At 40.7% G+C, this 14,487-nt stretch overlaps 1 protein-coding gene across 3 annotated transcripts in view; it reads right to left on the bottom strand.

Moving 5' to 3' along the window:
- Positions 1-5,118: 5,118 nt before the first annotated feature.
- The window catches only part of LOC149154221 (OVARIAN TUMOR DOMAIN-containing deubiquitinating enzyme 12-like), a 260,615-nt gene continuing 251,246 nt past the window's right edge, over positions 5,119-14,487 (bottom strand). For all 3 annotated transcript variants that reach the window (XM_089438168.1, XM_089438170.1, XM_089438167.1), the window contains 2 exons: positions 5,785-5,841; positions 5,119-5,644 (listed from right to left, as the gene is read on the bottom strand). In XM_089438168.1, coding sequence (XP_089294294.1) covers positions 5,580-5,644; positions 5,785-5,841 — 122 coding nt within the window. In that variant the 3' untranslated portion in view covers positions 5,119-5,579. The remainder of the gene's footprint in view (positions 5,645-5,784; positions 5,842-14,487) is intronic.

Raw genomic sequence — 14,487 nt, 5'->3', positions numbered from 1 at the left:
GAACACAACCTAAACTTGTCTTTTTAGAGTGCAAAGCATCTATTTGGCAGCCTGCTCAATCAAGCCATGATTTTAGCGGTGCTCTTTGTCATACTGCTGGGAAGGTCCAACAGACAACTCTTCAATATGTAATGATTAGTCTCTTATTCATTTTCTTCAAAGTTCGAAGGCAACTTCAAAAGAGCTTCATCCTTAGATATAAACATGGTCCTATCTTCTTGAGGTAAGAAATTAGGGAGACTTCATACCTTTCTTCCAAGATTTGGGCTTATGCCTTTTCTTCATAAATTGTAGCAAGATATATACTAGAATACCAAGATTCATAACTTGTTTATGCTTTGGAAGTAGAGCATAGGAATCTGACTTTTTAAAAAAATCAACTCCCTCTCAATGAGAAGATTATTATCTGATAATGGCTGCACCCGAGGTCATAACTCTTCTAAATATCGAGCTATCTACAATCTGTTAGCATTCTTGTCAGTATTCCTAGGTTTATGAGCCAGTCATATGCAGGTTAGGAGATATAACATATCACCAGAGTTAAAATATAAGAGACATGCAGGGATACTATAGCTCCCTCTTAAGCCTTCATCAATCTACCCCTCTTCTTTAATACGGGATTTTATCATACTACAATTGTATCAGAAAGCTTCCTAATCGAAAATTTATCATGATGATCCTTCTTTAACCGGGGCGAAGAAATCCTTTTATGAGATCATCCAGACAATCAGCTACTTCATGATTGCTACCAATCCATTTTACGAAGGTCCCTTTTATTCAGGCATCACAAAATCTAGCCTTTCTAAGGATCCAACCAATGTTCCTTATGACTATAGGAGCTGCACAAAGGGGTTGGTTCTCTCTTAACTGAAAATAAAAGAGACTTTCAAGTTTTCTCATATTGTGACCTTTATTACCAAATTTTCACTGCTTCAGCACCTACTGGAGTAGCTTGCTTCAAATCTGATTATGTCAGGATTTCTTATGTAATCCTGATTTAGAGTCCCGGCCCTTACTAGCACTGTTCCTAACATCATCTGCCATACTCTGGAATCTAGATAGTCCAGAGAGAATCCAATACGTACCAAGGATCAAATGTTCCACAAGCATAACTCTAAATGCCACCAATCTGATTGATGCCCAACTGCATATTGTATCATAGGTTGGCAGACTCATGTGCTGCAACAAACCCTAGCATCAGCATGCTCTGTTTCATCATACCAATTTTTCAAGTACCCTCTATTCAACCTCAATTCTGACATATGTCAAAATCAATAGGTCAATAACTGCAACGAGACACTGTTGTATTCAATGTTGTCAATGAGACCCTTTAATGCTACACTTCGTGAACTAAGTATCGTGCCACTTTCAAATGTTCAAATGATGAAGCCCTAGACCCTGTTGCAAGATTATGAAACTTCTTTACATCCTTTGAACACTCTGCTCAGCAGCAATCAACATTCACCAACTCTATAGGTTTCTGCATATCTAAGGCAACTTTGATTTGCTATCAAGCAAACATACTGTAACAAACCAGAGCCTCAAATCATGCTTATAATTTTGATGGCTTTCAATCTCAACAAAACATATCACTGCATAGTACAAATGGCAGTAAGAAAGGGACTTTCACAATTCAGAGCTTCAAGGGAATCTTCATAATTCAATCTCATGAACCTCAGTTCTGTGCTGATCCTTGCCACTGTCGCATTAAGTGCACTCATTCCTGCAAGCAAATAAATTCAATGCATATTCTGTCTCAAAGCCCTCTACCATATAAGGACCTTACACTCTCAAAGAACAAGAGAATCAATATCCTTGTGACATCAGTAATTCTAGAAATCTGTCCCAAAACTTGATTTGAATGCAATCAATGTGTACATAAAATAAGCCACGGTGTTCAGATTCTCTGCACAAACATATATGGAGACCGAATTCTTAGATCAAATCATAGTCACTAAACAAGCTTACTCATACCCACTTAGTTATACTCTCAGGTCAACCAAACTTGAGTTATAGGTCTCTATATAAGGGATCTGACCTGTTGTATTAATTCAGGAATACACCACAGATTTGTACACAATACATAGACTGGACTGAACTGCTTCTTGCATTTGATGCCACCGAGCTAAGCTTGTGTCTAGATCCTCAAGGTCCATTTTCAACATAACACTTTTTAATACTCTGTCAAGTATGCGAATTCCAAAAAAAATTCCTCAAATAGTGCTGGCCTCGGAAATTTAGATCAGAAGTTAAGCATCAAAATACTTGAGTGAAACATTGTCTTGACAGAGGACTTCACAAGAACGAAACTAGTGTGCCCGAGATCGTTCAGAAGTGTATGAGTTCTGGAACAAAGATTGAATACAAATGTTAGTACTCAGGTCTGCAAATTAGTGCGTATACCAAACAATTCTCGTAGGTAGCAATATTAGCATACAGGTCTGTAAATTAGTGTGGCATTATATACAGGCCAACTTCTGGAAATTAAGTTGTCTTTGCACAGGACTCTTCCCTGGAAAAGGGGCCGAGCCATACCACAGAGACCATAGAAGTGTGTGTCCAGAAGTCTGCAATAGCCCATCAAGTAAACCAGATCGAACCAAGGAAAAAAAATAAACCCAAACAATCATTAACACTTTGGCCTATCCAATTCAGAATCGCATTGAAATTTCAGAACAAGTGAATATCTATGACAAGAAGGCTGCAGAGATTGAATACTGGATCGAGCTGCTTCACGTGTAGTGTAGTCTTTCAGGGGGGCCAACAACTCGATCTCCAGGATAATTACTTGGCCACAGAGACTTGTCATAATTACGTTCACTCCTGCTTGGTCTTGTCCTCAACTTGGCTCTGATACCATGTTAAATTTAGGATCACATGTTCTTAGCTGAAGACAGAAGCTTCGATATCTCATTAGCCCGATTATTAACTCATTAGCAATCATGTGAAACATTATCATGATAACAGTAACTAAGAGAAGAACATGTATAATAAATAACGAAGACAAGCCAAGACAAGAGGACACAATAAATTGGCTCAAGCCAGGGAAAAACCCCAAGATGGGGAAAACCCTTGATCAATCTTCTTATTATTATTAATCATCAAATGTTCAGCAGAGAGAAAGAGAGTACAATCAATATCAAGGACGACTTGCCAAGATGATGACTAGAACCACTGAACATATGCCAAATATACTGCCCAGACAAGTTTGTAATTTTGTCTTCAAATAATAGCAGACAAGTTCTGCCCTAACCAGTAGACAATAGAATTCAAAGCAGCAACTCAATAGGTTCCAAAAGATCTCAAACTTGATTCACTTAAAGCAACTTCCTTTGCTGATTATGAAGAGGTCAAGACAGTCCCAGAATTTGAGCAGTGAAGCATAGCAAAGAGTTGACAAGTTCTGTGGTCGAATCTCTGCAGTTAGGGCTTGAAGATATATTGCCTAAATAACCCAGATCTTGAGACACATGTTGCGGTCCTTTCATCAGGCAAATCTGACCTTATTTGGCTAAGTTTCTGAGCTACAAACAACCCTTATCAAGGTTCCATGTCTACTATACTTGGGGTTAGGATATGCTGCATGTCCTATTCCATAGAGCAGCCCTTCAGCTCCTCTGTCCAAGACTCACACAGTGTGCAGCCTTCCTGAAATGATTAAAAGAAGATTCATACTTCACCAAAGGAGAAACCTCACCAATCTTCACTGCCCTGACCTCCGGCTGCCATTCAGCTTCAAGATCAAACCTATGGAAAGGAAAACACACCAAAAGCATACCAAATGCATGTCCTCCTAGCTCCTTCAAGCTGCGGTTATCTCACAGATATATTAGAGCCCTTTTTTTGTTGAGTCAAATGAGGTTGAAAGGCACCTCCTTACATACAATTCGATGATGTTGAAGAAACGTGACCATTGGACTAGGTGAGCCGACATATAGGAGAGGCCGACGTTGATAATTTTATATGGGAAAATTCAAAATCACACTTCCCCTTAACCAAATTCGATGATTTTAGGTCGATTTTGGTCTTCTCGAAAAGAGGAATTCAATGGAATGATTATCTCGATCAACTGAGTTGTCCAAAGTGGAATTCGGCCCTAGTTGCCAATTTTAACACAACCAAACTATGGGATGTGGAACTGGAGTTTCCTGACTTGGATATGACGGTGAATGCCAAGTCTCATAGACTTTGTTTGATGAAGAGGCACCAATAGGTGGATCTTCAATTGAGCATGGCAGAAATGCTACCACTTCTGGAGAGGATGTAGTTCTTAATGACGTGGATGAAGACATATTTGATGATATATAAATGTAATTTATGATGGTGTTTTAAACTCTTGAACAATGACCATTGAGTACTATAATATGCCATATGAATAATGAATAATGAATAACTCAGTTCATTTTGTACTTTGTACTATGTAGTGTGCATTATTAATTTTGGTGATGAGTTGTCATGTTGATGGTTGGAATTTGAAACAGAAACTTGATGATATGTTGAAACTTGAATCATGAATGTTATAATAATCATTAATGATGATGACAATGTTTATGTTGAATTGATGATGATGACAATTGATTATGTATTTTTAGATACAGAATCTAGATTCTAAAAGATGAATGGTGATATGAAATTCTTATTTTGTTATGTGTGTGTGTGCCATTTCCTTGCCGTATAGTTTCCAGATTTTTCTGTTTCAGTGCAACTTAGGAATTCACTAGTGCTATATAGTGTTATTTTGTCGATTGTTATTTTAGTGCTCCCTAGGGGTCATATAAAAGTAGCAGGTGACACAAATTATCTTTCATATGACTTGAATAATTATAAAAGCTCACAGAAATATGTACTGCTTGAAGAAACGTTTAATATGTAATGATAAATTAAAGTATCATTGAAAATCATCAAATTTATCCTTATTATAAGAATTTGAAAGTATCTGGAGATGCATATCAAAATATTCAAAAACTTCATAACATGGCCAGAAAGCTACACTGGCAATATCTGCCCTGAAGTGCACGCTGTTCCTCATGACATCAAAGCCCAGAAGCTGCTGCTATTTTCACTTCTAATGGCAATAAATAAGATACGCAGAATCATTCTGAAGTTATGGTCCTCACATATTCAAAATATAAACATTTTTCTTCATTGATTATGATATAAGGATCCATTACTGCTTAGTGGCAGTCATTATAACATTTCCGGCAATTACATCATGATTAATGGTAGGGGCACTGCTTTGGCATTATGAAGCAGCAATTAGGAGGTTTCAATCACTCAGACAGATGCTTCCTATACCTAGTCTCCGATGGATTGACTGAAAATCCATGAGAAAAGACACAGAATTTGCTCTTTGTCTTAGCCAGATATACTTTCAAATGTCTCTTCTTTTCTATTTCTCCAAGGAAGACGATATGACCTCCTAATGAGTATAATGAGAGAAAATCCTGCCACTCTTAAGAGGACTTGATAACAATAGTAGGTACAAGATAATAGTTGATAAACAGACATCAGCACTAAAATCTCATAAACAGGCAAGAGATTCAGTTTATGATACCATGAAGAAAGAATACATTATAACTTCAGTGTCTATGTCCAAAGATCCACCAACGCTTCTTCCTCTTATTTTCACAAAAATTTGGTAGCTCTGTAAAATATTTAGAATGAAACATTATTTCCTCCCATAAAAGTCATGATAATTCAAAACTTCCATTACAGAATAGTGCTATTTGGAAGCTAGCATAGAGATAACCACATCAACAAATCTTCATTCTCCACTAAACTTACCCCCTTCAGGATAGATGGAATTATAGTGCACTTCTGCCCAAAAGCTCAAGAATATCACTACATGGTACAAAGACAATAAGACGGTGTCAAGAACTTAAAAAGGACAGTAAAAAGTGAATATTATCATGCACTGAATCTTTCTACGAAAAAGGAAGAATAAAGCAGGGTGGAATAAACATTTCTATCTACCCTGCAAAGTTTCTCTCATTACATAGGCAACAGCTACACAAAAAACCCATAAATGACATATGATGATGCAATTCTTCATGGTGAAAAGGATTGTTTGGGTGAAATACCACATTTAACTAGCTTGGCTGACAAAAGGTATGTATAAGCAGGTTTCATGATGGAAAACTACCTTTTTTCAATATGAGAAACAGGCATTGAAGAGTAATTGGTGTAAACAAATGCCAACCACACATTTAATGAATAAAAACCCTTATGCACATATAACTATGTGAATGAAATTCGGTGTTGGACTATCTTGAATGACACAATGACTTGTCAGAAAGTATATTGAACATAAACCAGCTTCATTACACAAAATATGGAATGAAAGACTGTTAATTTTAGGTATGTTCTATGCTTAGAGCAATTTATTTCAATTTTCAGAGTTAGCTCAATATCTTTTCCAAATTAGCAATCATATCAGCATTAGAGTAAACTGCAGATAGAACATTGTTGGAACTTCTAAGTCTAACTGTTAGAAATCCTTCATGCCTACTTGTTCTGTTTAATTAACAAGTTATTTACCATGTAAATACTGAAAATAAATATAAGTACATGCTCAACACATTACAGATCATAAACTGAAGGAAAAACAAGCACACAAGTGACACAGTTGTTCTTGGACTAATGTCCCTAGAAAAAACCCAATGTAGGAAAACCGGTGTAGCTATCTAAGGGTTTTATTGTTAAGCAGTTTCAGAAAACAATCTGGGTGCCAAACCGGCTCACCCAACAGAGTATGATCTCAGCAGTAGTACCTCTCAATTGGAAACAGATATTCCAGCTAAAACCTTGGATGAACAATCCCACTGCTCTCCACTCCAATCTGCCCCACGAAATCTCCAGCATCTGCCTCTAGGGATTGCGTCAGCCTCTCTGGCCCAATGTCACCCCAACTTGCCCTACGTCAACCTCTCTGGCCCAGTGTCACCCCAACTCGCCCTGTGTCAGCCTTTAGAGCCTCTGCGTCACCCATGCTAGCTCTCTCTGGCACTGTGTAGCTCTTGACTACCTTTGCATGGGCCCTAACTTGCTCTACGTGGCCTCTAGTTGGCTCTACATCCCTCTCTCCCAACTTCTGCATTGATGCTCCCAGTACCCTCTCTGCCTCTTTGCTTCTGTATTCACTGCAACTCTGATCACTCCTTCGATTTCCTCAACAAGCCCTACTCCAGAAAATCGAATTCGTGATCAACTCGGTGTGTTCTCCAAGTGACCGTCAAGCCTCCTCTTATACTTTTCTCATTGACAATTCAACAACCGAGATTAAGTCCCTCATCAACGACTAAGATTAACTCTGGCTTGATCCATGACTTTTGGACCCTTCTAACACAATTTTATGTTAATTCACATTAATTTTTTATTTTCCCTAAGTTTAGACTTAGGAACTCCATTAAAAATATTAATTATTTTAATATCTCCCAAACTGCTTAAAATCTGCCCAAACAATTTCTGAGTATTGGAGATCTCATGTGCTTTAGCCTCTCCACCAATTTTCGTGGCTAGAGCACATCCAATGCTACCCCAAATCAACAAACATAAACATAAATCACAGAAGACAAGCCAAGACAAGAGGACACAAGATGTGGCGCCAGCCAGGGACAAACCCCAATGTGGCGAAACCCTTGCTCAATTCTTCTTTTATGTTCTTCAATAATTCAACACAAAGAGAGAGAGAGAGAGAGATAGTACATTTACAACAGAAGTCAACACTTTGACTTATCTAGATAAGAGCATAGATCAACTCTAAGAAGATGTACATGAGATCAGTTGAAGACATGTTGCTTCAACTGATTCTCCAAGGTGACTCCTTCACCTATCACTGTGTTGCATCTCATCACCATGTTGCACCTCACCGTGCTGCACCATGTTGCACCTCACCGTGCTGCACCATGTTGCACGTCACCGTGTTGCACCATGTTGCACCCATCATCACAATGTTGGACCTCATGACTGTTGCACCTTATGCTGCATTGTTGTCCCATGTGCCATTGTTGAACCATGTTGTCATACAGCATGTCTCATGTGCTTGCAGCACCATGCTTGCCACTGTTATCCATGTTGTCCACGCTTGCCATGCTTACCATGCTTATCATGCTTGCCATGTTGTCCACACTTGCCATGTTGCACCATGCTTGCCATGTTATCCATGCTTGCCATGCTACACCATGTTTGCCATGCTATCCATGCTTGCTGCTATCCATGCTTGCTGTTGTCATGTAATAACTATTGTCCCACTTTGTTGCCTTGTCATAGCTTAGTTGTTGTCCCACTTGTGCCACTGCTACACAATTGTCATAGTTGTCCCATGTCATTGGGTTGTCCCATCAAATTTGTCGTCCCAACATGCTGTTGTCCCATTGTCCTATTTGTTAGTGACATTGCAGCTCCTATGTGGCAGTATCCAACACCTTTGTACTGTTGTTCATGGACAGAATTCGGTCACTGGTTAGGGCACCCTCCTGTAACCTACAACAGTCCAACGATCAGCCCATAACTCACCTTGAATTATGCGGCCTCCCTTTCTTTACAAGGTAGGTGACCTCGCTGGTTGAGGAGACACCTACAGCTCCATGTAGAGGGTTGTTTTGACCATCAAAACAATACTTACAGGCCTACGGCTTTCACACGAACCTTGCTGCCTCTTCAAGTGGTCACAAGGGTGACCTTAACGTCCCTTCTCCTTCGCTGAAGTAGGCCTTGTATTGCTGCCTTCTAGCCCAGCTCCTAGGCCCTCCCAACAACAGCTCAGTCCTCCAAAACACCCATGACTTTGCTATGGCTAGGAACTATTAGGGCAGTGTATATCCTTTTCTTGACTGCGGTTAGGTTACCCTTGAGATAACGTAGGTTAGGGCTGCCTTAGGATAGTGTTAGGGCTGCCTTCCATCTGCGTCTAGGGCTACCTTCTATCTGCGTCTAGGGCTACGTCTTTTCCTCCAATGTCTAGGGCTTCCACTCCTAGATTTCTCTTCCACTAAAACCTAAGACAAGTGGAGAGAAATCAAGATAGAAGTGTGTGTGAGAAATGACTCTCAAGTCATCTCCTTTTATACTAAAACGTTGAGCACATGTCGGGTTTATTTGGTTGTTGGCCGACCTTGACGAATTGTCTTATAACACAAATAAATTCATAACTCAATGAATACTTATCGGAATCGGCTGATCTTTAGATCAATCCTACACCTCTCGATGTGGGGGATCCAAGAAAAATATCAATTGTCGTAAATAAGATGACCCACATTGAGTTTGGTCCAAGTTGCCAATTTTAACACTCCCTCTCAACTAGGGAGAACTCCATCCGCTGATCCATATGTCCAACTGTACTATCTCTGCCATCGCCCTGCACTGCTCTGCTCTGGTGTGCTGAGCTCTACTCTACTCTACTGTGCTGAGCTCTGCTCTACTATGTTCTGCTGAACCATGAAGAAGAAGAATTCATCGAGAATGTCTCATACCATTCTCTAATGACCCGAAGACAGTTCCATATGAAGAGAGTGTGTCATACCACTCTCACTGACCTGAAGTCGGTTTCATTGATCCCAGATCAATATCACAAGAGTGTGTCTCAAACCACTCATATTGATCCCAGATCAATGGAGGTCATCCTAGCATAGGGAGTACGGTAGATACAACAATGTGTCCATTGATAGTACTACTATGGTCCCTAACCCCATTTCCCTGCTCATTGGCCAGATGAGAGGTACTTCCCATGAGTCCCAGACTACATGGGTAGGATGCCTCGACAGGAGAGCCACTCATCCTATCCATAAGTCACCATGGGGTATCACAGGGGAAGGTTGAGCCATGCACCCTATACACATCGCACCATTAGGGGAGGGTGAGTCGCCCTATGGTCGCTAGTTGCTCCAATAAGTACCCCAAGCCCCTTGGAGCTCCTAGAGCTCAATGCATGCAACATGCAGAACCCTCATAAGAAGGTCTCTCAACGACTCCAAGTCATTCGGGAAAGTAATAAATTTGACCTTTCCCCGGGGCTTTGACAGAATGTCTGCGACCTGTACATCAGTCTCAATGCAATAGAGCCTCCTCACTCATTGACGTACCATATCCCAGATAAGGTAGTATTTGATGTCTATATACTGGAGCAATCATAGAATACGGGATTCCTCAACAATCAAATCCCCCCTGGTTGACACAGAGGATCACGGTGGTATCCATCATGTGTACAAACAGCTCGTTGAAGAGCTTCCACAACCAAGCAGCTTCACACGAGATCATACTCGTAGCTATGTATTCGGTTTCAGCGGTGCTTATAGCAACCGATTTCTGCTTCTAGCTCATCCATGATATGGAAGCAGAATCCAAAGAGAACCAGCACTCAGAAGTGCTTTTGCGATCCCCCACATTGCCTGCCTAGTCAGCATTCGAATAATCGTGCAGCTTCACATTTCTGGTAGTGTATCTCAATTCATGAGAGATTGTGCCCCGAAGATATCTCAGAAGATTCTTGGCACCAATCCAGTGAGGCTCAACCATCTATGAGCTCATCATGCTAACTGCAAAACATATGTCCAGACGGAAGTTCACCAAGAACATCAATGCGAATGAGTTTATGAAACTTAGAGGCATTTCCCAAATCTGGTCCGGCATCACTACCATATAACTTCTGAAAGTTAAGATCCTTGAGGTAGTCACAGGCTTGCAGTTTACCATTCCACATCCAAAAACCAAATCCCTTACTTCTGCAAATGAGAGGGGTCTGCACCTGTCAAAAATAGGTCGTCCTCAGAAGGTGCCGGTATGAGAGGTCTATCATCCACAACCTTCGAGCAATGGTTTGGATCGGTTTCACTCCTAGTGAATCTCAGCTTCATCAGACAGCAATCAATCCTCTCATACTACGCCTGGGTGTTTTGCTTCAAGCCATAGAGGGCTTTCTTCCACTTGTATACATGAGATTCCCGATCATGAATTTCACTCCTCGGGTTGTTCCAAACTTGTGGACCTGCTACATGAGGGGCATGGTCCCCTTGTAAGATTTTCATTCAGTACAACTCAGACATGTACCTTCATGCTCTGCTTGAATTCAGGCATCCCTATCACCATCTAACTCACATCGAGTAGGGCCCCATAAGTAGACCTTCGGTGTTATAGATGAGATATGTCAATTGACATGATCCCCAATGGACCATCCTGCAACTTGATACAAATTGCCAACCCTGAACCCATGAGAAAAAGCATCTTTGAAAATTCTATTTTCAAACACGTACGTTTCCATCAATGAATGCCACCCTGAAACCTTTGACTTCCATTGTCGAAATGGACACCAAGTTCTTCTTGTGATCAGGCACATAAAAAAGATTTTGTAAATGAATCGAGTTACCCTCATTCAATTGAAGGGTAACATTCCCTACACCCTTTCCAAGATAGGTGGCATCGATTCCAAGTATAATCCCACGATTATTTCCATCTCTACCAAATTAGAGAGAGCACCCTTCTATCTGATGAAGTGCCTTAAAGCACTACAATCAATAAGCCAGATTCCCAAAGAGTCTGAAGGAGAGGGCCAATACAAGATAATGCTTCTTTATCTTATCAGAAACAACATTTGATTCTTCATACCTGGGGTTCCTTGCTTTCTTTGAAGAGTCATTCGTTTCCTTGCTGACCTGCATTACCTGTCATTCCTTCGATCATTGAAGATGTCCCTGGAATGACTATTATCTTCATCAAGAGATGTGTCCCTGCCATTCGGACACTCCTTCGCATAATGGCCAAACTTATTACAAACAAGGCATCTGTCTTTCTTTCCACGCTTAGATCCGGACTTCCCAATGAAGTGGTCTTTAGGTAGGCCATTAGAAGCTTCCACTATGCCATTCTGATAATATTCTCTACTTCGACTTCACCCTTGGAGAATTTGAAGAGGGATGAGGAATCCATTGATCATTTTGTCCTTTCCCAACTTCTTCGATGATTGCTCTTTCACTCTTGCTTGGGCTTTGTCCTCACTTCAACTCTGATACCATGTTAATTTTAGGTATGTTCTATGCTTAGAGCAATTTATTTCAATTTTCACAGTTAGCTCAATATCTTTTCCAGATTAGCAATCATATCAGCATTAAAGTAAACTGCAGATAGAACATAAACATAAATCGCAGAAGACAAGCCAAGACAAGAGGACACAAGATGAGGCGCTAGCCAAAGACAAACCCCAATGTGGGGAAACCCTTGATCAATTCTTTTTTTATGTTCTTCAATAGTTCAGCACAGAGAGAGAGAGAGAGATAGTACATTTACAACAGAAGTCAACACTTTGACTTATCTAGATAAGAGCATAGATCATCTCTAAGAAGATGATACATGAGATCAGTTGAAGACATGCTACTTCAACTGATTCTCCAAGGTGACTCCTCCACCTATCATTGTGCTGCATCTCGTCATCATGTTGCACCTCACCATGCTGCATCATGCTACACCCATCATCACAATGTTGGACCTCATCACTGCTCCACTATTGTCCCATGTGCCATTGTTGAACCATGTTGTCATGCAACATGTCTCATGTGCTTGCAGCACCATGCTTGCCACTGCTATCCATGTTGTCCACGCTTGCCATGCTTACCATGCTTGTCATGTTGGTCATGCTTGCCACGCTGCACCAAGCTTGCCATGCTATCCATGCTTCTTGTTGTCCATGCTTGCTGCCGTCATGTAATAGTTGTTGTCCCACTTTGCTGCCGTCATGTAATAGTTGTTGTCCCACTTTGCTGCCTTGTCATAGCTGTTGTCCCACTTGTGCCACTGTTGCACAATTGTCATAGCTGTCCTATGTCATTGGGCTGTCCCATCAAAGTTGTCATCCCAACATGCTGCTGTCCCATTGTCCTATTTGTTAGTGACATTGCAGCTCCTATGTGGCAATATCCAACATCTTTGTACTGCTGTTCATGGACAGAATTCGGTCACTGGTTAGGACACCCTCCCGTAACCTTCAGCAGTCCAATGATCAGCCCATAACTCACCTTGAATTATGCGGCCTCCCTTTCTTTACAAGGTAGGTGACCTCGCTGGTTGAGGAGACACCCACAGCTCCATGTAGAGGGCTGTTTTGACCATCAAAACAATACTTACAGGCCTGCGGCTTTCACACGCACCTTTCTGCCTCTTCCAGTGGTCACAAGGGTGACCTTAACGTCCCTTCCCCTTCGCTGAAGTAGGCCTTGTATTGCTGCCTTCTAGCCCAGCTCCTAGGCCCTCCTAACAGCAGCTCAGTCCTCCAAAACACCCATGACTTTGCTGCGGCTAGGACCTATTAGAGCAGCATATATCCTTTTCTTGACTGCGGTTAGGATACCCTTGAGATAGCATAAGGTTAGGGCTGCCTTTGGATAGTGTTAGGGCTGCCTTCCATCTGCGTCTAGGGCTGCCTTCTATCTGCATCTAGGGCAGCCTCTTTTCCTCCAATGTCTAGGGCTTCCACTTGTAGATTTCTCTTCCACTAAAACCCAAGACAAGAGAGAAATCAAGATAGAAATGTGTGTGAAAAATGGCTCTCAAGTCATCTCCTTTTATACTAAAACGTTGAGCACATGTGGGATTTATTTGGTTGTTGGCCGACCTTGACGAATTGTCTTATAACACAAATAAATTCATAACTCCATGAATACTTATTGGAATCGGATGATCTTTAGATCAATCCTACACCTCTTGATGAGAGGGATCCAAGAAAAATATCAGCTGTCATAAATAAGATGACCCACATGGAGTTTGGCCCTAGTTGCCAATTTTAACAAAGACAAGTGATAATCATCAGGTGACAGCAGTAATAAAGAAATACAACCATTACCAAAAAATGTGCTCCAGATGAAGTGAAGCTTCAGTGATGTTCATTTTCTTGGAGGAGAGATGCATCTAGTGGATTTTCCATTTGGTGATTTTTCAAACTGTGCAGATGAAAAAGATACTGCTCCACTGATCCAGATTCTAGAAGTTCATTATGAAGACAATCAAGAGTTAAGGTAACCCAAGGTAATGGTGAAATATAATTGCAACCTGTGTTAGCTAGATAAGCAATAAGCACAAGGAATAAAATTGCACTGGCAAACTGAGCAAGAACACATTGAAGCAAACTTTGTAGAACAATAGAGGCACGAAATGACCTGGACAATGTCTTTCATAAACAGAATGAAAGAAACATACAGAATTCTGAGGAGAGACGTAAAGAAAAACTTGCAGGGAATGTCCATACAACAAGAAAGTACATAACTCCCTTGGATTTTGTCATTTGAGAGTGAACCAAATGCCGATTTATAATTTTCCGGGAATATTCTAGAAGTACAAACAAACGGATAGGGATCTGCCCAGAAACATGTGGACATAATTTTTCCTATGAATATGTGGGCATGAGAAGTCTTCTAAGAACCTTTTGGAAAACTTGTGGTATTTTCATCCAATGTTTCGGACCTTACGCAGTCCATCCTCAGGGAGAACGAAAAAGAAGAAGAGTAA

This window comes from Pinus tabuliformis, chromosome 9 (assembly GCF_031772625.1).
Source record: "Pinus tabuliformis cultivar Carrire ecotype Pingquan chromosome 9, CPIR1, whole genome shotgun sequence".
Taxonomy (NCBI): domain Eukaryota; kingdom Viridiplantae; phylum Streptophyta; class Pinopsida; order Pinales; family Pinaceae; genus Pinus; species Pinus tabuliformis.
The sequence above is the reverse complement of the archived record's forward strand: the minus strand, read 5'-3'. Positions and strand labels throughout refer to the sequence as shown.